The 22286-nt window shown below is 60.3% G+C and overlaps 1 protein-coding gene across 1 annotated transcript in view; it reads right to left on the reverse strand.

The window, feature by feature from the left end:
- Positions 1-1901: 1901 nt before the first annotated feature.
- Positions 1902-22286, reverse strand: part of GTF3C1 (general transcription factor IIIC subunit 1) — a 68625-nt gene continuing 48240 nt past the window's right edge. Inside the window, exons 24-38 of the mRNA XM_044232557.1 lie at positions 21100-21257; positions 19353-19495; positions 17550-17631; positions 16773-16885; positions 14705-14767; positions 13741-13834; positions 10209-10381; positions 8730-9017; positions 7560-7819; positions 6507-6787; positions 4870-5425; positions 4117-4168; positions 3134-3326; positions 2603-2799; positions 1902-2307 (exon numbers count right to left, since the gene is read on the reverse strand). Coding sequence (XP_044088492.1) covers positions 2298-2307; positions 2603-2799; positions 3134-3326; positions 4117-4168; positions 4870-5425; positions 6507-6787; positions 7560-7819; positions 8730-9017; positions 10209-10381; positions 13741-13834; positions 14705-14767; positions 16773-16885; positions 17550-17631; positions 19353-19495; positions 21100-21257 — 2663 coding nt within the window. The 3' untranslated portion in view covers positions 1902-2297. The remainder of the gene's footprint in view (positions 2308-2602; positions 2800-3133; positions 3327-4116; positions 4169-4869; positions 5426-6506; positions 6788-7559; positions 7820-8729; positions 9018-10208; positions 10382-13740; positions 13835-14704; positions 14768-16772; positions 16886-17549; positions 17632-19352; positions 19496-21099; positions 21258-22286) is intronic.

Raw genomic sequence — 22286 nt, forward strand, 5'->3', positions numbered from 1 at the left:
CCCACGTTGCTGTTGTGGGTTAAAAAGGAGTAAGAACCTTTAAAAGAGCTGGGTGTGGGGTGGGGACATGAAGGGCAGAGGCTCGGATGTCCAGGCCGTGGAGTCCCGGTCTCCTGCAAGTGGCAGGCCGGGGTGAACGGGACCTGCACCCTCTGGGCTCAGTGTCCCTCCTCACCGTCCCTGCCTTGGGTCTGCGCGTCAGCCTAAGTGTGAATGTTCGCACCCATCACACGCACTTGAGTGTCCCACACTCTCTACCACTCCCTGGTATTTATACTTAACATAAGGCCCCTCTTCTTCTCATTTATGTGACCTGCTTGGCCCCTGAAGGCATCTGTGCTCAGACCTTCGGGTCTGGGCTGTGGTTCCTGGAGCCCTCTGTGCAGAGGTTGGAAGGGCTGGACTACCTTGGATGGACGGACGGACGGATGCATGGATGGGTGGGGAGATGGACAGATGGACGGATGGACGGATGGATGGATGCGTGGGTGGGTGGATGGCTGTGGATGGCTGGATGCGGGGTTAAACGGACAGACAGACATGGACAGATCACAGGTGGGCGGGGGGGGGGAGAGGACAGGTCACCTTCGCACAGGGTGGCGGCTGTGGGACGGGGGCCGTGGTCATAGAAGCTCCTCTCTCCGCGGAGGGGCGACACCCTCGTCCCTCGGTCCTATCTCGCGAACACTGGCCTGAATCATTCCTCAGGCACGGGGACAGAAAGGGAGAGAACCGTTGCTGAACCCTACCGCGTGCTTACACTTGGGGTCCTTGGGTGCCTCTGGTCCGCCCACGGGGGAGGCAGCCCGTCCCCATTTTTCAGATGAGGAAAGCAGGGCCCGGAGATGGGAGTGCTGGGACCGGGCGCCCGTTACCCCACCTTTCTCCCGCTCCAGGACGCGCTCCCCAACAACTAGCCTTTGTGAAGTACTTTCTGTTCATAAAGCAGATCACGCCCCGTATTCTACCTGATCTCAAAAAAAAAAAAAGTAAAAAAAATCCCCCCAAACACGTGTTATTTTTACACTTGAGTAAAAACGAGAGGGGGAGGAAAATGATGGCTAAGACTTGGCTGGGTCTTGGCGGTGCTGGGGGCTCCCCCTCAGGCTCCCCACGCTGTGCTCTCTGTCCTGCCCTCATCACCCTGGAGTCTGGCCCCAGGACGGAAACACGGGGCCCTGAGCTGGGCCAGGCCAGGTGCCGCGGTCGACCATGCCCAGACGGGCTGCTTCTGGGAGGTGGAGAAGCTGCGGGCGCGACGCTGGGCCGGGGGCAGCGCGGACTGGGGGCCTGTCCCCCCTGCCCCACGGGCTGTCGCTGGAGCGCTCCTGTTTTCAGCAATATGAAGTCTGCGTTTTTTAAAAAGGTGAAATGTCCATTTTTTTAAAAAACAGTAGATTAAAAAATAGTAGCTTCCGTACGTGTATGGAAGAGAGAAAAAAGAGAAAAGAAGAGAAGGAGAGAAAGAAAGGGAGGGCGAGAACATCCACTGCGCAAACCCAGGCCACAGGCCCGTGACCCCCGCGGTGTCCTGCCCGGTCCTGGGCCAGCGCAGCACGGCACACCTGCCCGAGCGTCTCCGGGAGACCCAGGCCTGCGCCAGCTGACGACAGTGGGCAGGGCCGGGGCGCCTCCTCCTCCCTTTGGTTAACGGGAGCCTCTCTTCCGGGCTGCACCTGCCGAAACCAGGGAGGCCCCCAGGGGATCAGAGATTCTTTAGGAAACACACAAAACTACATGTATTTTACTTCACTTTAATTACAAAATAAATAAATACATGCCAAGGGGTTTTTTTAAGAGAGAAGATGTGAAAAGAACAAACCGACCCCAGGCCCGCGCGGCTCCTCAACCCCAGCCCACGGGAAGGGCATCCCCACCCCCCACCCCCCACCCCCCCGAGGCCGCCGCGCGTCTTGCCAGGCCAACAGGGGAGCCCCAGGCTCCTCTCCGGGTCTGAGGTCCTGCCTGGAGAGCGGTCAGTCCCTGCCAGGGCCTTCGGTGGCAGGACACACAGCCCTGACCCGTGATGCATAGCCCCCCCCCCACCGGCCCGCCGAGGTCCCGCCGCTTGGGGCACGGGGCCTTTCTGCCGCGGCACCCAGAACCGGCAACGCAGTGTGAGCAGCGCCAGCTCCCGACCCCTCACGGCCACAGGACGACGACGCTGAGGTCCGCGCGGAAGGCGCTCTGCTCCCCGACGGTGGACGCCCTTGGAGGCCTCTCAGACTCACCACAACCCCAGCTCCGCAGCGAGGACAGGCAGCGACGGAGAGCCGGATCCGTGCCTGCGGCCACGGCTAGGACGCCCTGGGAACAAGAAAGGAGAGCAGGGACCAAGCCTTCCGGCAGCTGCTCCCTGACAACACCCGGCGGACCCGGCAAGGCCCTCGGCCTGGCAAGACCCCAGAGCGGCCGGGCGGGAGGCCCTCCTCCGAGGTCCAGGCCAGAGGCTTGGCACGGACGTGGCCCTGCGCACCGAGTGGGGTGCGGCGCACGCGGGGGCCAGGGGGAGCCCCCGCCCCGGGGGAGTCCCGCCCTCCCCAGGAGCCCGTGGCGGAGAAGGGGCTCACGGTGACCGCATCTGCCTCCTAAGTGGACCCACTTGTTCCAGTTGACCTCGTGGGGGAACACGCGGCCCAGCCGCAGCGTGCAGTCCAGCGTGGGCTCGTAGAACACGGCGGCGCTCTCGCTCGGGCTGGAGGGCGCCTGCACCTCGGGGACGCGGGGCTTGGAGAAGAGAGAGGCGGCCGCCGGCTTTCTCAGCAAGCACCTCTTAACGCAGCCCAGGGCTTCCAGGCCCTAGAGACAGAGGAACACCCAGGGTGACGGGCGCCCTTGCAGACCAGGTCCCCCGTCCTGTCCTACCTCAGGGGCTGCAGAACCCCAGGGCAGGGGTGGGGGCCGCAAGGGCCCAGGGAAGACGGGCGAGGGGCTCAGCCGCCAGCCTGGCGGGCTCGGAGGGCAACGAGCCGCTCAGGGCGACGCTGCACAGCGGGTGACGGGAGGAAGGGACCCACGGGAATTGCCGGACTCTCCGGCCGGGCCTAGACCGCTCGGGACAGTCACAGCCCCTCCCCCGCCCCGGGAGGCTGCAGCGGGGACCCCGGTGAGGGCCAGGCTCGGGGGGCCGCACCTGCAGCAGCTCGAGCAGCGCGACGGGCTGGAGCACGCCCCGGTAGTGGCGCAGCAGGCAGCTCTCGGGGACGCCGGGCCGCGTCATGATGTGGTAGAGCACGGCCTCCATCATGCCCTTGCACACCGGCACGTTCAGGTGGCCGTCCACGATGCGCCACGGCCGGGCGACGAACGCGATGTTCTCGCAGTCCCTGCGGGCGTGGCACGCGGGCATCAGGCCCGGCGGGCGAGGGGACACGGCTCCCCGGAAGAGACGGGACACTTGGGGCAGCCGGAGACCGGCCCCCGTCATGGGGCCGGGGATCCTGCTCCTCCACTCCTCCCTTCCCAGCTGCAACGAGGGGTCCCAACCCCCAGGCCCGGGGCCGCCGGCTGAGGGGTCTCGCTCACACTCAGCCCTAACCACGGCCGTGGGGGAGGACCCGGCCCTGACGTCTGATAGACCAGCTCCGGCCCAGCCCCGGGGCCATGGCTGACTCCCCAGGAGGCCAAGCTCACAGAGGTCTCCATGCAGACGCTCTACTCCTGTGTCTTAGACGGCAGCCCCCCCTGCCCCCAGCGGCTGGTCTGCTACACAGGCTCCAGGCACGGGAGGGCCCAGGACCAGTGGGACGCTTGGCTCCGACCGCCACGACTGGGGCCTGGGACGGCTGCATAGGAGCCGGGGGTCACGGCCCCAGCAACCGAGGGACATGGGCACACGCGTGGGAGGCGCCCCCGCACCAGGAAGGCGTCCGTGAAGCCCATGGTTCCAGACGGACCCGCCCACTGCCGGTGTCCACACCTCGGCCCTCACCGCTCCTGCCTTGTTTCCCCAGCAGGTGGGACAACCGGAGTCCCACACGTTCCCAGGTCCCTGGGCTGAGAGCCACCGCGCCGGACTGCGGAAGATCTCCATGGGACCATCACTGCCGGGACCCCGGGGACAGACTCCCCGCCCTCGCACCGCGCCAGGCTGCCTGGATCTGGGCACACACTCACTTTTCCCACGCTGCTTGGGAGAGGCCACAGACCGCAGAGCTCTCAGCCGAACCTGACAGAGGAGGGAAGGACATGAGACCTAAGAGGAGGGAGTCCATCTCTTTCCCTTTCGTTCACACGATGCGTCCTTCCGGGTTCTGGAGACAGAGCCATGAGCGCGGGGACAGCAAGCCCATTCCTCACAGAGCCCTCCCCTTGGCGGGGGCGGCCAGAGCAACCACAACCAGACTGGGTTGGGCCATGGTGTGCAAGTGTGTGTGGGGGGCGTTCCCAGGCCCCAAGGCAGCCCCACCCTCCGCCCAGAAGCCCCGACCCCAGAGCTGCGCACATGAACCCCTAAGGCAGAAACAGCCCCAAGGAAATCAAGACGCCTTCAGAAAACCTGGGAAGAGGCCAGCGCGGAGCACAGGTGAGAGCGTCTATACCGCGGGAAAAGAATACGGCAGGTCTCAGTCCCTGCAAGTCTGCGACACCCAAGTTCCTGCTGCTGCTGGACACAGCAGCCAAAGCCTTCCGGAACCACCCCTCCTGTCCTGCCCTTGTCACTCAGACCCACTCAGGAGACCCTGAAGCCCTCTAGTGGAAACAGTCAGCGGAAAGAGGCAAGCCGTCCCCCCGCCAGTGCTGAGGCTAGGAAAATCTGGGGTTCCCAGGCTCAGGGAAGGTGTGGGGAGGGGTGGGAACACTCAGGCCCCAGGACAGAGAATGGGCAGGAGGGGGAAGGTGGGATGGGAGACCAGGTTCATTCGGTACCTCTGGGGTCTTCAGATCCTTCTGGAAGCTGGGCCTGACAGCGAGGCTGCTCCCGGCCTAGAGGGCTGGGAATCCCGCCATCCTCTTGGTCCTCCAGCCCGGCCCCCAGTACTCCGGGGGGAGGCTCCTCTACTCCCGAGTCCCTGGGAGCTGCTGGCAGAGCAGGCGCGGGGACTTCTGGCTCCTCTTCTGCTGGGGCCCCGGGGCTGGGGACCAGGCGCACATCCTGGAGCGTGGGCCTCTTGGCAGGGGGCCTGTGGGTACTCTCGGGGTCGGCCTCCCCGCCCTGACCAGCCATGTCATGGCTGGTGCAGCTGGCACGCCTCTTGGTGCTCCGGGGGCCCTGGGAGGGCGGAGCCAGCCTCCCCGCGGGGCTGTGCTCGCGGGCAGGCCTGTGCGGGGGTCTGGCCTGGGGGTCTGTCGTCGGAGGGCACGCATCCTCCTCTCTGCCCTTCAGCCTCACCGAGTGCAGGAGCCAGGGCTGGGCAGAGGCCATGGCCACCAGGCGAACGGTGTTGCCACCGACTTCCAGGACCTGGTGGTGCTCCAGGAGGTCCTAGGAGAAGCAGGAGACGCGCTGGGTCTGTGTAGGACCGCGGGGTCCGCACGCTTGCTTCCTTTGCCCGACGCATCTGAGCGTCCTAGGTAGACGGGAAGCCCAGCACCATCAGGACAGACGGCTCAAGGACGAGGTGTGGCTTCCAGCCTGGAGGGCGCCCGCTGGACCTGTGGCCCTGGGCAGCCCTGCCCCTTCCAGGCTTGGGGCGAACTTCTGAGAGCCGAAGCTGCGTGAGGGAGTCCTCCCAGGGAACTCCACACCCCACGTGCTCTCGTGTCCTGCCAAAGCCACAACTGTCCCCACAGGAATGACAGTAACTCCTCTCGTCCTCACACCAAGCCCTGTCTCCCGGGTCCCTGTTCTGACCAAGGACCTGCACCCACACGATCCCCTTTCTTTTCATTCCTGGCTTAAAAACCCACCAGTCGGGATTCAGGAGATCTGCCCCCCTTCACACCCTGGAAGCAGGACTCATACCCTGGTCACGCACGTCCGGGGAGGGCTCGCTGTAAGCGCTTGTCACCTGGGGCCCCCGGCCCGGCTGCAGGGAGCCTGGGGAGCTGCCCGCCCGTCGCGGCTCACCTCCTGGGGCTCCCGGGGCCCCACGGGCACAGTCATCATGACCCTGCTCTCATCTCCTGCACCCACGAACACTTGTCTGAAAACCCCAGTAGGTGATGTGTCCCCTGCTCCAACTACAGCCCCCCAGAGCTGGGCCGGCCGGCTCCCACGGCACTCACTTTAAAAGTTCCGTCTATTACTACGTTCCTTGGGCTCAAGGGTCCCTGGTGAAAATGGACCCGGGCAGGTCAAGTGGAGAGCCCCATGGTCCCAGCAGATGCCCCTACTTGGCTCCGTCCCACTCTGCTGAAGAAGCGGGACCCAGGGTGCCAACCCTTCTAACGTCCCAGAGAAGCTGGGTCATAGGCAAAGTCTCCCATCTTTAATCTTGGCAACTCATTGAACTTGGGAAGAAATCACACTACATGCCCCAAACCGAGCCCCTCTTCGGCAGCGTGTGTCCGGCCAGTGTGGGGTACCCTCCGCGTACCCCACGGTACTCCAGAGCACGGCTCACCTGCACGTAGTCTGTGAAGGTCCGGGTGCGCTCGGCGTCGGTCCTCTCGAAGGCGGAGAACCACCGGCTCAGCTCCACTCTGTCCACCCCGAAGCAGCCCGCGGCCGCGATGACCCCGTGCACCTCCAGGACAGCGCACACGTCCCCCGGCTCGTACCCGCACAGCTCCACCTGCTGGACAAACTCCTCCAGGCTGCAGGCGGTCCCCTGGCTCTGGATCAGCCTGGTGAAGGTGGCCGGGAGGCAGGAGATCCCCACGGGTAGCTCTTCCAGAGAAGGGACTGTGAAGACGAGGGCTGAATCAGCCCGGCCCAGGGCGCAGGCAGTACTGAGGAGGAGCACGCTCCAACACCAACTCAGGGAGGGGTCACCTTCTGGGTAGCCGGGGCATGGGCCCCCCGCAGTGGGGATGCGCCCCTGGGGCAGGGATAAAGGACAGGAAGGTAGGGCTGGGGTCCGGGGACAGGAGCCCCGGAGCTCTGGAGGGGGTCCTCAACTTGGGCTGTCCGGGCCCTGCCTTCCTGCTGCTCCTGTGTTCACTGCTTCAGACCCTGGGGGACCCCCGCGACCCCACGCCGAACTCCCACGTGAGCTTCCACGAGCCGGGGCTGCCGTGCGTGGCCACAGGCCTGGCCCGAGCCAAACTCCACACAGCAGACCACCACCTGGGCCTTTGAACCTAAACGGAACCCCACGCACCCCAACAGGTGACGGGAAAGCAGAGGCAGGAAAGGGGTGGGACAGGGGAGGAGACGCGCAGGGCTGGGAAGGGGCCCGAATAGTCTCATTTCATGTAGAGGAAGGAGACACCCTCAAATGTGGGGTCCGGGAGAGCAAGGTTTAAGTCAACGACTCGGAGTTTCAGAGGTGACCCACAGGCGGGCCGGAAGGAGTGTAAAAACCGGAAACAAGCGAGGGCCTCTCTTTCAAAGCGAGAGGGCAGAGCCACGCGAAGCAGTCTGGGGCAGCGTGTGCTCCCGAGCCCTGGAGGGGAGTCTGCGCCAGGACGCATGGACGCCATGGACGGCTCCCGGGTCGGCGGGCGGCACTCACCGGTGGGCCAGAGCCGCGTGGGCAGGGGGGTTCGGCGGAGCCGGAACGTCACCCGGCAGGAGTTCACCACGATGCTGTCGTTGGGGTTGAGGTTGCGGGTGCTGACGATGCCCGGCGCGCAGTAGCCCCGCATGAGCAGGTAGTTGGTGTGGGAGGCCTGGCGGGCTTTCACCTCGATGGCCCGGCGCTTGCTTCCTGAGCCTTCGTCCAAGTCTTCCTCCTCGTCGTCGTCCTCATCCAAGCCCCCGTCCTTCCCCAGACTAGGAGAGAGCATGGGCCTGGGTGACGGAGCACGGGCCGAGCGCCTCTGCCGGCTCAAGAGAGTGGTCACCGTGGTCCAACCTCAGCAATGGCCCGTGGTCACTGCGGACCTCCTCCCCCGACCCGCAGCATCTGGCTAGGAAGGGCAGGGTGGACAGCCGCTCCAGCTTCAACTCCTCTGACCATCTCCCCACAGGCCATGCTCACCAGTGTCTTTGCAAGGGCTGTTCCTTCTGGCAGGAAACCCTTCCAGTTTCAGTCCCCAAACCGCCTGCTGTTCCACTAAATCCCAGCTTGGCTATTAGGCCCTCAAGGAACCCCTGCCAAAGCTACCTTCCCGCCTTACCCCTCCTCACCACACTGTGCCAGGTCTCTCTCTTTGGCACAGCTAGGTCTCTCCCCAACTCTGCTGCTGGCTCCCCCACACCTGGAGGCACCAGCACGAGGCACTGGACTGGTCCCTAGTCCCCAGATCTGAGGTCCCGTCCCTGGGAGCTCCCTGCCGCTCTGCTGACATCTGCTGTCTCACGTGCCAGCCGAGACAGACTCAGCATGTGTTTGTGGAGTGCAGACAGACCAGGGGGACCGGGGGCTCTGCCAGTTCAGCGTCTGCCTTTAGCTCAGGTCATGATCCCAGGATCCTGGGATCAAGCCCCGTGTCGGGCTCCCTGCTTAGTGGGAAGCCTGCTTCTCCCTCTCCCTCTGCCCACTCCCTGCTTGTGTGTGTGTGTGTGTGTGTGTGTGTGTGCGTGCGCCCACACTCTCTCTCTCAAATAAATAACATCTTAAGAAATAAAAGACCAGATGACGGAGTGAATAAAAACGCAGACACCACAGGACACCGCGGTGCCCGAGGCCCCCAGCTACACTCAGAGCGCGCGTGAAGCCTGGTGACAGTCGCGTCCTTACCTCTTCATGACCTCGTTCTCTACCATGGAGCTGTCTACCACGACAATCTGCTCCGGGATCCGGACATCCACAGAGATGAGGCCCAAAGAAAAAAGGGTTAAGGCGGCCACGCAGTGTCCTCCAGGGTTGTCCAGAGAAAACGCCACCAGATGACTTGTAGACTTGTTAGTATCCTGGTCTTGGAAGGAAAAATTATCAGGCTGGTCCAACTTGCCGGCGGCCAGGATTGTGCGGAGGAACTGGAAGGACTCCGTGCACACGGTGCTTGGGAAGCGCCACGTAAAAATCCTGCGTGGACACAAAGGAGGTAAGGTCCAACCTGAGCACGGGACTTTGGAGGCCTTCACGTGGATGGGCTACGGGCTTTGCTGAAGATCTGAAGGCCTGCCAAAGCCCTCTTGTCCACCTCAACATTCGCTGTAGACGGGAGCCAGACCGGGGAAGACGGATGCACTTCCTGAGATGATCATCTTTTCCCCCGGAAAGCCCCGAACCCGTGCAGAGACGACGGGACGTGTATGTCCACGTCACTGTCTCCGCAAGGTGCCAGCAGAGTCAAGCCTGGCCTGTCCAGAAGCCTCTGACGGGGCCTAGCTCTGCAGTCTTCAGGGTGTGAACGCCGCCCGCGGCTCCCAGTCGGGGACGCTGCGGTGGAGAAATGGTCAAGAACGAGCTCCCCATCAGAGAGAAGGACACCCGGACAAAGACAGGCAGCTGGAGACGAAGGGCGGCTCCGTCTGGGGACACAGGGTCAAACAGTCTTGTCCGACCTGGGCCCTTGTCTTCTGCGTCCCGGGTCAGCTGTGCTCCGGGGGGGCACGGACACCAGCGGGGCAGGGGGTGTTTGAAAAAGGCACAAGTGTCTACACTCACAGGCAAAGGGATGCGTGAAGAAGCAAAAGCCCCCATTCTACTGTGCTGTTCCTGACCACAGCCTGGAAAAGAGGAAGCCCGTCAAGGCCAAGGGCTGCCAAGGCCAAACCCCTGGGACTATTTCACAGACTTCCCCTTTGTGTGGTCAAGGGGTCGGTGGTACGACATGCCGAGCGGTTTAGAGACCGGCCGCAGGTGGCTGGCGTGAAGGTCCCGTGACCTGGGGCTGCGGAGGGCACTTGCGGCATCCCAGACCACTGCTCGGACTGCTGAGGGGCTGCGGACAGACAGCGTCTGGAATCCAGCCACGGGACAGCTTCGAACCGAACACACGGCTCGGCGCGGCCCTGAGCCTTAAGAATGCCCAATGAGGCCCCAGCAGGACACTGTGCCTTTCACGGGGCTCATGGGTACATCACTCACTTCTCCCAGTTTGACAGGAGAAGGGAAACATACCACCTGCAGAATGGTACACGTCCCCAAGCTACCGAGGGCACTGCCCTTGTCCCCTAGCAAGTGGCACAGGCGTGGATGGACACCCGCTCCAGAGGCAACTCGCCCTCCAACCTGGGGCCCCGCCCTGCCCCAGCCCCGCCAGGGGCTCACCTGTAGTAGGTCTGGGACAGCTGGTAGGACATGGGCACGAAGGGCAGGGCCCGGTTCTTCTTTGGGCCCAGCATGTGGTTGACCCGGCGCCGGTTCACCAGGCTCCTCTTCTGGCACTCCATGAAGGCCTTCACGAGGATGTGGTCCTTATACTCACGGTACAGGCGGAAAGTCTGCAACACAGCGAGGCCAAGGGTGAGCAAGGCTGGGGCGGAAGGAGCAGAATGTGGGGTGCACAGAAGCGGGAACTGATCATGTGTGCTGGAGGGACTCATACGGGGCCGAGGGGCGGGGAGGCTGGAGCAGACTCCCGGGGGAGCAGGGCGGAGGGCCTGCCATCCGAGGTCAACTCTGATCCCCATCAGAGAGAAGGACACCCGGACAAAGACAGGCAGCTGGAGACAAAGGACGGCTCCGTCTGGGGATACAAGGTTGCGGGAGCCAACGCAGAACCATCCGATACCACTGGCTTCCTGAGCCCTCGCCCAGCCCACCGGGAGGTCCAGCTGGCCGTGTCCACATACACCGTGCCCAAACACGGGCGCTTGATGCTGTCTACACCGTCGCTCCTCGTGGAGCCTCCCCCCAACTGCTCTCCCGGCCCCCAGGCCCTGGCCACTCGCCAGGCAGCCGCAGGGAGCCCCGCGCCTCCATCAGACCACACGTGGCTTCCCTCTGCAGAGGGAGCGCCCAGTGCCCTCTCCGCCTGGCAAGGACTCCTGGGAGCACGGCCCTGCCCACCACTCCCGCCTCGCTGGCCTCTGGACTCTCCCCAAGAGAGCCTCCCTGCCGCGGGGGCTGGCCTTTGCGACTCCCTTTCTTAGGCCGCACCTCCCTCTAAATCTCACAAGGCCGACTCCTCAACTCTCAGCTCCGCCACGTCCCCTGCGGTCAAGTGTACTGAAATGACCTCATTCGCTTACTCGTCTCTCACCCACCAGAAAGGAAATCCCACAGGAGCACCTGTTCAAGGTCTGCGGCTGCCACGGCAGGGCCCGGCACACAGAGCAAAGGTGGACAGCAGTGCCCGGCCCGCCGCAGACGCTCCTCCGGCCGGCCACGCCACCCCGGCTCTGTGGCTCGGATTCGGACCCGGCCCAGAGGAAGAGCAGCTCCAAGGCCTGCGGGGCCAGCAGGGTCCCGATGACTTCTGTTTTTGGAAAGCACTGGCTCCATCGGCCAGCTGACTGAACAGCCGATGTCTAGCACATGCCAGACCACAAGGAAGTTCCTGCCAGACCTGCCTCCTCAAAAGCACTGGCCAGGAAAACGTGTGGTCATTGTCTGAGGACTTGAGGCTTGGGCGGTTCTCTGCCACGCTGGCCTGAGAACCACGGAACCACGAGCGGCAGAGAGGACGGCGGCTCATGGACTTCAAGGGATCGTCCAAGGCCACACGGCTGGGCAGGGCTGGGACCAACAACAAGGCCTTGCCTTCAAGCCCGGTGACCTCACCACTGAGCCACTGTAGAGGGACACAGAGATCGGAAGCCAAAGCGGCCGTCAGTGGGGTGCTGAGGCAACACCGGGTGTTCTCCTGGAGCCAGAGGGGGTCTGCGCACACACTGCGCCTCGTCGGTCTGAGGCCCGCACACCACCCTCAACTAGACAGCGCCGGCACGTCAGCTGTGGCACACGGGCCCGAGGCAGGGAGCACTGCACGGGGCGGAGGGCAAGAGGCCGGAGACTGGCCGTGACGCCACCGCTCCTGCCCTGTGGGCAAGTGCAAGCTGGGATCCAGCTTCTCGTGGGAAGCCTGGTGTCTTCCGCTCTTGTCGCCTGTGTGAAGGCAATGACAAGAGGGCACATTCCCAACAGCTGCTGGTGCGGCGCGGGAGCGCTCACACTACGGACAGGGAAGGAGGGAGTGCGGTCCAGCCAGACGGCCACCCACTGCCCTGCACCGCACCTCTCGGAAAAGTGGGGCTGCAGGGAGCCCAGCCGGGATCCTACATCCAGCCTCTGACCTTGTGAGGCCTTTGACTCCCCCACCAAAGCCCAGACACCACCTGGAAACGGATCTGGAAGAATGACCAGCAGCGGCAGGCTGCAGGGGCCAGGCCCTGGGGGCGATGCAAGGACCTGACTTTCACCATGAACTCTGGGGCTGGACTTCCTCGTGTGGTGGGCAGGACCTCCCGAGGTCCTGTCCAGCTCGAATCCTCGCTAGGCAGCACAGCCAGAAGGGCCCTCCAGGGCCACAGGTACAGTCGGAAATTGGGATTTTTATGGGCAACGGTGGCAGTAAGTTAAAAAAAATTTTTTTTTTTTAAAACAAGCTCAGGTCCAACAAGACAGAGTCAGGGGCCAGACGAGGGACCGTCATCATGGGACTCCTGGCCCACCCCACCCATTCCAGTCTCATTCTCTGGCATGTTCAGGCTCACACAAGGCTCTGGCGAGGCCCCACGACCAGCCTCCCCTTAGGAAACACACACACTTCATGTGAGTAAGTAGGGTTCAAGGACTCCGTGGCACCAAGGGTGGCAAGAAAAAGACGACTGCATGGCCCCTACCAGACTGTCCCAATTGTCACCGCTGGACAAGCACCTGCACCTCACGGTGACGAATTCAAAGAAGAGACACAAACGCTGTCTCGGGTCTGCGGGGACCCGGCCATTGCTGTACAAGGACTGTGGTCACACCTGGCCACGGACCTTCCCGAAATCACTGCATTTCCCAAGTCTTCCTCATCTCCCTTATGGCCAAAGTAATAAGCACCACCTGCACATGTGGGCAGTGCGAGGCTGGTCTGTCCCCACTGTCTCCCCCGGGGCGCTCTGCTGTCTACACCGAGTCTGGAGACCGGCAGCACACTTAATCAGGCTCCCACCCGCTCTGCGGCCTCTGGGGGTGGGCCCGGGCCCACGTGTTGACCAATGTGGTCGTTAAGAACAAGGGAGGCACCGGTGATGGGGGCAGTGCAGGCCCTCCTCAACACCCCTCCACGGGGGCCCGGGAGCCACAGTCTCCCGTGCTGTGAGGTCATGGGCCCTTGATTCTTCACGCCTCTGAAATGCAAGTTTCCGTGCTCGTGAATGAGCGCTAATACCAGCAGCTCCCCAGGCTCAGGACAGGGTCAAATGAGAAGCACCTTCCTCCCTCCCAACGTCACTCAGCCAAGACAGAGCAGGGTCACTCTCTAACGTGCTCAGGAGATAAGCCCACGGCCCGCAGAAAGGCCGCTCTCCCGCTCAGTGATCTCTAGCTATCGAAACAGCTGGACATCTCTGCGTTCTGACAGGAGAAGGTAAGCGGCACAGGTCAGTCACTCCCTCAGCCTCATTTTCTGCATTTACATTCGACTCAAAGCCTCCACCTGGGAGGGATTCTGGAAGTCACCGGATCCTGTCCCACACTTGGAAGATGGAGGAAGGCGGCACAGGAGTCTCTGGGGAAATCGGGCCACCCTCCCCCACCCAGAGTGCACAGCTGGGAAGACAGTGAGCGAGGGCCGCGCTCGGCCCCCGCGCCTGACGGCCCGAGCCCCACAGCACTGCAGTGAGGCCGTCGCTGGGTCCCTGTCACCCACCTGAAATGACCGGCAGGACTCCATCTGGCTGTCCGAGAGGGCCAGCGTGCTCTGGACCAGGTTCTGGAGTACCAGGAAGTGGATGTCGTCCACGCTGAGGGACAGTGGGGAGGGGGCAGAGCCCGTGAGGCTGGGGGCCACGGGCACCGCTCAGCCTGGGCAGACGCAGTCTTTATTTAGAAAAAGTAATTCCCCTCCAAGGTGACCTGAATGCCAAAACTATTCACAAATCAAAACAAAAGAAGTGGTGGTTTTTAAGCCTTACTAATAGGTCAGTTTTTGCAGGGGGAAACGTTTCTGCTTAGCAGGTAATGGGCGCCATACCCTGGACACTGGTTTATGTGACAACTGATGAATGCAGTTAGCGCTGAGATTTTTCCCAACCTGTCCATGAGATCAAAAGTCGCATGCCCTATCTATTTATCAGATCAAGAGTTGTATCCTCTACCAACTGACCCAGCCATGTGCCCCACTTTCCTCTAATCTTAAATTTTTCTCCAAAGAAGCTTCTCACTAAAATAGAACTAAAATCAAACTGAACACTGGTTTTCCAACATGGAAAAAAACAGCTGAGCTTTCTAACCAGAGTTATGCACAGAAAGCTCATGGGCCTGGAATTTAAATCCTTTCCGCCTTAATCCAATTCAACCCTCCTTAAGGCTGGGCCATTGATTCACAAGGCCAGGGTCAGCAATCTTCTGGAAGGGGCCGGATAAGGAAGACCTCGGGGGTTTCCAGGGCCCCACGGTCTGTCACAGCCACTCAACCTGATGCTCTGGGACAGAAGCAGCACGGACGGCACATGGGAGAGGCATGGCTGTGCTCTAGTAGAACTTTATTTTCAAAACTTTCAAAAATTTTCTAGCGGGCAGGCTAGACCTGGCCCTGGGTGGCCCCTGGGCCGGGCCCCCGGCAGCCCAACTAACCAGCTGAAGGAAAGGCCCTTGGTCAGTCTGATGCTTACCTGTTCAGTTCATCTTCCTGCCTGGTTGGATCCTTTTCGTCTCCAATGGCCAAAACTCGGTATCTGAGTAAGGATCGAGAGACAAGCCTGTCAGCGGAACATGGCTGACCGTCACTAACCAAGTGGAGGTTTGCTCAGTGTGGCCTTTCACGGCCTGGAGTGTTGGAGGAAATGTAGAACTCAGCAAAACGCAAACAGTGCATGTCAGTTACAATGAGAAAAAACTACACTCTGCTCATCAAAGGAGCATGTTGTTAAAACGGTTGAGGAAATGAAGAATGTTCATTTTACTGACGGTTATCAAACAACATGGTCAAGTGTTTACTGGCAGAGAGCCACCGTTAATCATTAAGGGAAGGGGATCTAAAATCGTGGGCCCGTTATGATTAAAAACAAGCTCAAGAAAGACGTCTGGAAGAGAATACCCAACCAAGAGAGCGGCTGTATTAGATAGCAGATTATCTCCCCATCTGTGTTTCTGAACTTCAAGTAATGCTGCTTCCTTCTGTTTCTACCAAGTAAACAAACACAAAAGAAGTCCAACGTGCTAGCCATCACGCTCCACAGCCAGGCAAGGAAATACAAGAAATCGCAAGACTCAATTGTAAAGAAACATGGCTGTTTGTAAGACATTTCTTTGGTTTCTATGATCCTAATATCGAAATTCATCCTGGCAACAGTAAATTCTTGAAATTTAGTAATAGGAAAAAGCTCCTTTTCAGAAATGGAATGATTTTCAGTCAAAGTAGTTGGCTCCATTTCGTTTTGTGCCTGGCCTGCCAAGATGTTTAAGATCAAATTCAGTTTTAAAACTGCTACAGCCGTGGGGCGCCTGGGTGGCTCAGTGGGTTAAGCCTCTGCCTTCAGCTCAGGTCATGATCTCAGGGTCCTGGGATTGAGCCCTGCATCGGGCTCTCTGCTCAGCAGGGATCCTGCTTCCCTCCTCCCCCTCTCCCTGCCTCTCTGCCTACTCGGCAGGTCTTTCTCTCTCTCTGTCAAATAAATTAAAAAACAAACGAAAGAAAACTTTAACAAACTGTTACAACCGGATGAGACATCTTCTCCCAGATAGCTCATGAACTCTCCCTAAAAATAGTCTCTATTTTAACTGTATTTTTCCATAACTAAAAGTTATCCCCATAAATTCACTAAAAATATGTGAGGTTATAAATTACAAACAGGTAAAGCGGGTCATTTGAAGCGCTTTTAGAATTGAATATAAACCATGCCATTTCGAGTTCTGGGGAACAGCTTGCTGCAAAAACAAACAGAAAACACAAAAAACAGTATCAGGTGTCAACTCCGCAAAGGACTAGAAATTGCTCCCCAGGCCTGGCACAAGTGGGCACGACATGAATTATTTGTTGGTTGAATCAAAGAACGAGACCTCCAACTGCAATTCGGGGAGCTGACTGCAACCGTATCATACGGTTCCCAAACAGGAACAGATCAAGGACCGTCACTTCTACAGGAAGAGATTCATGAAAAATCCAGTGGCCAGAGGGACCGTCTCGATGAGGGTGGTAAGAAGGGATTCACAATTGGATTAAGCCGTGGAAACAGGCCTCGTTCACAAAGCTCAGGATTTCCACATTTCACGGCTTCTGTGCTCAAAGCCAAGTATGTTCTCTGCAGGTGCCCAGTGGCCGAGCTGGATAGAGCTGGGACGCTGGAGTCAGACCCACCGTGAAGTTCAGATCTTGGCCCTGTGGCTTATAAGCACCGTGGCCTTGGGTGAGCTACTTCTAGCTTGGAGTTTCTTTGTATGTCAAAGGAGCAATCCCAGCAAAAGCACACCAGTGGCTTGTGGAGGCCTGGGATTTGGTCTCCATGGGAGACAGGGCAAGGCAGCAAGGCCTCCATGGGAGAAGGGAGGGGGCGCCCAACAGAGTGCTAGGGTTCCCAGGGGAATCGCCCACGAGAGGAGGTGAGGTGGTTCAGAGTCAAGAACATGGCAGGGTTACCCATAAGGCCATGGAACCGCTGACCAGGGGAGATGCCGGAGGCCGGTGGCAGGTTTCCGCCTGCCCCACAAGGATCACACAGAAACCTCTGGAAAGAACCTCACCTGGCAAACAGCTCCTGGAGCGTGTCTGGGATTTCAAGGTTAGGATTCTTTAGAGACGAACTGAACTTCTCTTTGAGCTTCTCCACAAATTCTTTAAACTCACTGGCACAAACCTTTCAATGTGAGAGAATGAGATGTCAAGCTCTCTCTCCCCGAAGGGAGGATTCACTGGTGCATCAAAAAAACCCTGTAACAAACTCCCACAGCAGCAACCTCCCAGAAACATGGACTGAGGAGCGTGGCCTCCTTGGCCTCCCTGCCTCCCAGTCTCCCCAGCCTAGAGCGCCTACCTGGGAAGGTGACAGACACCCCTCTGCCCAGGGATGTGGGGCAAGGAGAATGCTGCTGGCCCTCACTCCTGCCTAGATACCACTCCTCCCTCCCAAGCCCCAGACGGGAAGACCCCTGTGGGTCCCCCACTGTCCTTCAGCCTTCCGTCCCCGCACGTGTCCACCCAGAGAACTCAGAAACACTCACGTCCTATCCTATTTGCCAGCTTTCTGGGGCATCCAGCTGTTTGGAATCTCTTTAGAGCTGCCTTATTCTCTTAACGAAATAGGCCCAAGGCCCCACAGAATTGCAAGGCAGTGTGTCAAATTCTAACGGTTTCTAAGAACAGACGCTACAGCCCCACCAGATGAGGGCCAAGACAAGCAGGGACAGTCAATGTCCATATCTGCAAGGCCTGCAGCGGGGCTGTGGGACCCGGACGACCAGACAAGAACCTACACCCCTGCCTTCAGGGTGAGTCGAGCCCAGTGACCACACAGGGCCTACCTTTGGGTCTTCATAGTCACCTTTCCGATTCATGAAATCTCCCACAAGTGCCTTATCCTGGTACACCTCCGCAAGGCAAACCCTGCAGGAAGAGAGGACGAACGTGAGGTCTGGTGTTGTAGCGAGTCTGTCTTCAGAACCACGGCAAAGACTCCTGTTCTAACACATCTGGCTTCGGCTGACCACAAGGCAGGACTTACTTATACACCTGCTGGCTGATCACACTCCTAACAAGGAAGGATCTGGGGCCGGCCAACTCTGACTCAGGTCAGGCTGCTGCTGCGCACGCGCACACCTCCGCCTTCCCTGAGCTTCCACCTGCCACACATAAACTGAGAACGGCGACTCTCGCCTGTCTGCCCTCACAGGCATCCTGCCAGGACCAAACGAGATGCCCTATGTGACAATGTTACTGTGAGTTTTAACGACCACCCAGGCCCCGGTGTTCACTATTCGTCAAAGCCCTCAATGTCCACAGACATCTTCATCTCTCTGTGATGAGAGTCTGACTTGCCCAAAAACAAATGCAGGAAAAGGCAGCAGGTATTGGCGGGGTTCCCAGGAGCCAGAGACTTTCACTTCACAAAGAGCTTGCAAGACAGAGCCCATCATCCCATTCTAGAGCTTGGGGAGGCGTAGCATTCCCAAGGACACATATCCGCTGAGGGCAGGGCCAAGCGGGCCAGGGTGGCCGTGACTGGTAGTATCAGCCTCCTCCCAGGTGAGGGAGCCGCCTCCAAGTGGACACACGCCCTGCGCCCGGCCACAGCCCCTCGGGCTCCCATCCCCCGGCTGCTGCTGGACACAAGGAAGGAGGCCAGGAAGCCCAAGTTCCAGAGCTCACTGCACTGCCAAGGCCCTGTCACCCTGGATCCTCTCTCTGGGTCTGTTTCCACTCTGAAAAGAAGAGGCGCTTGGAGCAGGTGACCAGAGCCCTTTTAGATAGAAGAGTCTGTGACTCTAGACACAGGGGCCAGCGGCTCCCCACCGGAAGGCCCCCGCTGTCTTACCCACTGGCCTCTGCAGACCCCTGGAGACACGTCTGGCTGCCATGGCTGGGCGTTGGGCGCTGGCAGCGTGTAGCCGGCAGAGGCCAGAAACGCCACTAAACAGCCTACAGTGCACAGGACAGCTCCGCTCCGAAGCTATCAAAGGTCAACACTGTTGAGGCTGAGAAAGCCCGCCAGGGGCAGTTTTCTCCACAATCCGGGGCTGGGCTGTTCGTCTCTGCTACTCTGCTGACTGCCCGCAGCCCGAGACAGAGCCAAGAGCCAGAGCTCAGGACAGAACAGCCAGTTGGCGCAAGCGGTCCTTCCTAACCCTGCCCTGTGTCCCCTCTGCATGATGGTCTCTGGCCTTCTGCACCCAGGCCCGTGCCTGTGGAGGGGCTGTCAGGAGTCTGACGGGGCGGGCGATGGCGCTGGGCCCTGGCCGGGTGAGAACGAGGTGGGCACAGAGGCCTCTGCCCTCCCCGCCCGCTGCTGCGGGGATGGTCAGTCAGTAAGCCGCCTAGCTGGGATGGCCCGTTTCTTCCCAGGGAGCAGAGGAGAACGGCACCTACTTCCCAAGGCCGGCCCCAAGTCCACGTGGCACTGGATACGCGGAAGGGCCGGAAGCAGGCCCGGCCCTTGAAAACATCACAGACCCGAACCCTGGGACAGGCTACGGCTAAGCAGGCGGACAGGTCGCCGCGCTCTGGATTTCAGAGTGGACTCTTAAGCAAAACGGAGGAGAGAAGACTAAAGAACTAGCAGCACGGGAGGAACCTTGGCCCGAAGTTCCCAAAGTCCGAACGAGGCTTACTTATAGTTCAGGTAGGCCTGTGGGTTCTTGACTATGTAGCGAGCCCTCCGTCCGACCGAGTGGGAGGTTTTATCCAGAGACTCTTCGAAGGTGGCGTGCAGGACGTCCCGCACAACCTGCCAGGGGACGAACGGGCCCTTCACCTGCAGCAAACACAAGCCGGGGCGGAGAGTCAGACTCCTCCGCGCCCGCGGCCTGAACCGAAAGGAGGGGGAGGGGACGTTCTGTGGCTGCTCATTCCAGACTCTGGCATCCTCAGAGCGCCGCCTCCGGGCCCCGCACCAGTGAGCTGCTAGCCAAGAGTAAGCCAAACTCGCCATGCCCAGGGGGAGAGGATGTCTTCTGGGAAGTAGCAGGTGCTCAGAGGGCGCTGGCTGCAGAGCCCGGGCAGGGAAGGGGGCTCGCTGAAGGCAGGAGGCGGCCCAAGAACCTGCTCCCAGTGTACGCAGGAGAGAGCAGAGTCTGCCGATGCTGAGCCGGGCGGGCTCCGCTGGCCCCTCCAGCTGCACGGAGGGCGGCCCCTCCGACCCCTCAGTGTTGCGATGAAAAGCCATTGCAGAGGGAAGGAACAGGTACTAGGGACAGCGACACATCTCTAGCTAGTTCCCGGGAGAAGGGATTGGGCTGGCATTTAGGAAGGAATGGGGGGGGACAGCATCTGGGAAAAGTGGTCAAGGAAAGGGATCCAGTGAGCCTGCAGGCAGAGGGCACCCGGGGCTGCTCCCCTTGGCCGGCGTGCTTGAGGACAGGGTGCACACACTGGGCTCAGAGGGAGCCGCCCTACCCGGGCCACCCGGCGGCATTAGGACCTAGAAGGGGCCCGGTACTAGGCGGTGGCAGAACTTGGTCTCCAGTGGCTTCGGTGAACCAGCGCAATCGGACATTTGCTAGCTCGATGCTCCCTAGGCCTTGCTGCAATCTCAGAAGATCCCAATGGCACCAAACGGCAGGAACAGACAGCCCAGGGCAGTGAGGCCGCTCTGGGGAGCAGGGGGAGAATGTGATGCTGGCTCGGGCTCCGGGCCTTCTTGGAGGCAGTGACATCGGAGGAGAGAGGGAGCATGGTAGCGGGGAAGCGAGTTTCTCCCCAGCTCTGGGGCTCAGGGACACGGGCCGGGAGGACCCGTGTGTGGGGGGGTGGGGGGGTTGGTGGCACGGAAGGCGTGGAGCCAGGCCGAGGCCGCCATCCCCACTCCACACTGATTCAATACCCGGTGACTGAGCGGTCCCCATGCAGTTGGCAGCATGCAGGGGACCGCAGCCACGAACACACATGACAAGCCTCTCTGCCTTGTGAGAAGCAGCCGCACCAATGGGCCAAGAAGGGCCAGAAGCAAAGGCAGCAGCCCGAAAAGTCCATGCGAGATGTGGGAATTCCTTCCAACTGGCAGGACCACCGAAGCCTTTCCAGAGATGATAAGCAGTTAGGAGAGACAAAGAGGGGCGTTTTCCAGGCAGATGAGAGCGGGAGAAGGGAAGCGGAAGTGCCGGACTCCCAGTAGAGACAGAGAGACCCGCCCTGGGCTGGGTTAGCCTGATCTGCGTGTGCCAGCCCGAGGCTGGAAGGAAACGTGCGCAAACAGGAGTATTCATTTGTAGGGCTCTGGGCGCTGCCCTTCCCGGTGGCCAGGCCTAACAGCAGAGAGGAGTGCCCTGCGGGCCACAGGGGGAAGGGGGCTCCCCACGGCGGGGAACGCCATGCAGCGGGTACAGGCCAGGAGGGCGCGGGGCCCCGGGGGCCGCGTACCTTGGTGTTGAGGATGTTGCTGGCGATGCGGCAGAGCACAAGCAGCCCGTCCTCTCGCATGGACCAGGTGACCCGCAGCCGGGTCATCCTCTGCAGCGCGCTCTGGTCGGCCTCGTCGTGGTAGCGCAGGCTGCGGCTTTTCTCCTGGGGGGACTCCTCTGAGAGTACCGGGGAGAAGAGAGAGAGCCTCTAACAACCGGTCTGGAGCTGCCCCCTGGAGAGGGGAAGGGCCCCTACTCGGCTGGGGAGATCTGATCAAGGGTGTCGGGAGCCAGACCAACTAACCGCACAAGACTCGGGCCTGGAGATACAGACATGCTTTTATTTTTATCTTTTAAATTTTTTTCTTTTTACCCCTTTGGTCAAGGGGTAAAATGGTCAATGGGGACAGGCGGGAGGCCTGAACGCAGCCTGCCAATCTCCAACTCTTCCCACTGTGAGGCTAGGCGCTCTGAAGGCTAGGGGCTCGCTCCGGGCCCTAACCATGCTCTGCTGTTGTTGCATGAGCCCTGGGGCACCGTGGCGACAAGGCACAGCCCACAGGGTTGCCTTGAGGCCTGAACCAGACTGGGTATAAAACACCAGGGCGGTGCCAGGCGCCGACGTTTTGGAATATTTACTGTGTGCCAAGCACCACTTTGAGCTTTTTGCATGCGACAACTTATAATTAAAAATTAAAAATACTACTTTGCAGAGCACCTGGGTGGCGCAGTCGGTTGAGCGTCTGACTCTTGGTCTGGGCTCAAGTCAGGATCTCGGGGTTGTGGGATCAAGCCCCTCATCGGACTCTGTGTTTGCCGTGGCCTCTGCTCGGGATTCTCTCCCTTTCCTCTCCTCCTGCTCCTCCCCCCGCTGCCCTCGAACGCACTCTCTCTCTCTGTACAATGAGTAATAGAATCTTTAAAAAAAGATACTACTTTGCACCAGCCCTACAAGGAGGCAGGTGTCATCCCCATTTTGTAGCTGAGGAATCTGAAACAGTGAGATACCGTGATCTGCCCGAAGTCACACAGCCCAGCCAGCAGCAGACACGGGAGCTGAACCATGAGCCCGTAGCCTAGCCACCAGGTTTTTTCAGTATCTCCTCCCCTCGGGGAGATGCTGAAGGCGGTTTCGCAAGGTAAACACCATATGCTACTGCCCATTCCAAGAGACTATTTGCTTTGGAAGTTTTTCCAAATTAAGGC

Source organism: Neovison vison, chromosome 14 (genome assembly GCF_020171115.1).
Source record: "Neovison vison isolate M4711 chromosome 14, ASM_NN_V1, whole genome shotgun sequence".
Taxonomy (NCBI): Eukaryota; Metazoa; Chordata; class Mammalia; order Carnivora; family Mustelidae; genus Neogale; species Neogale vison.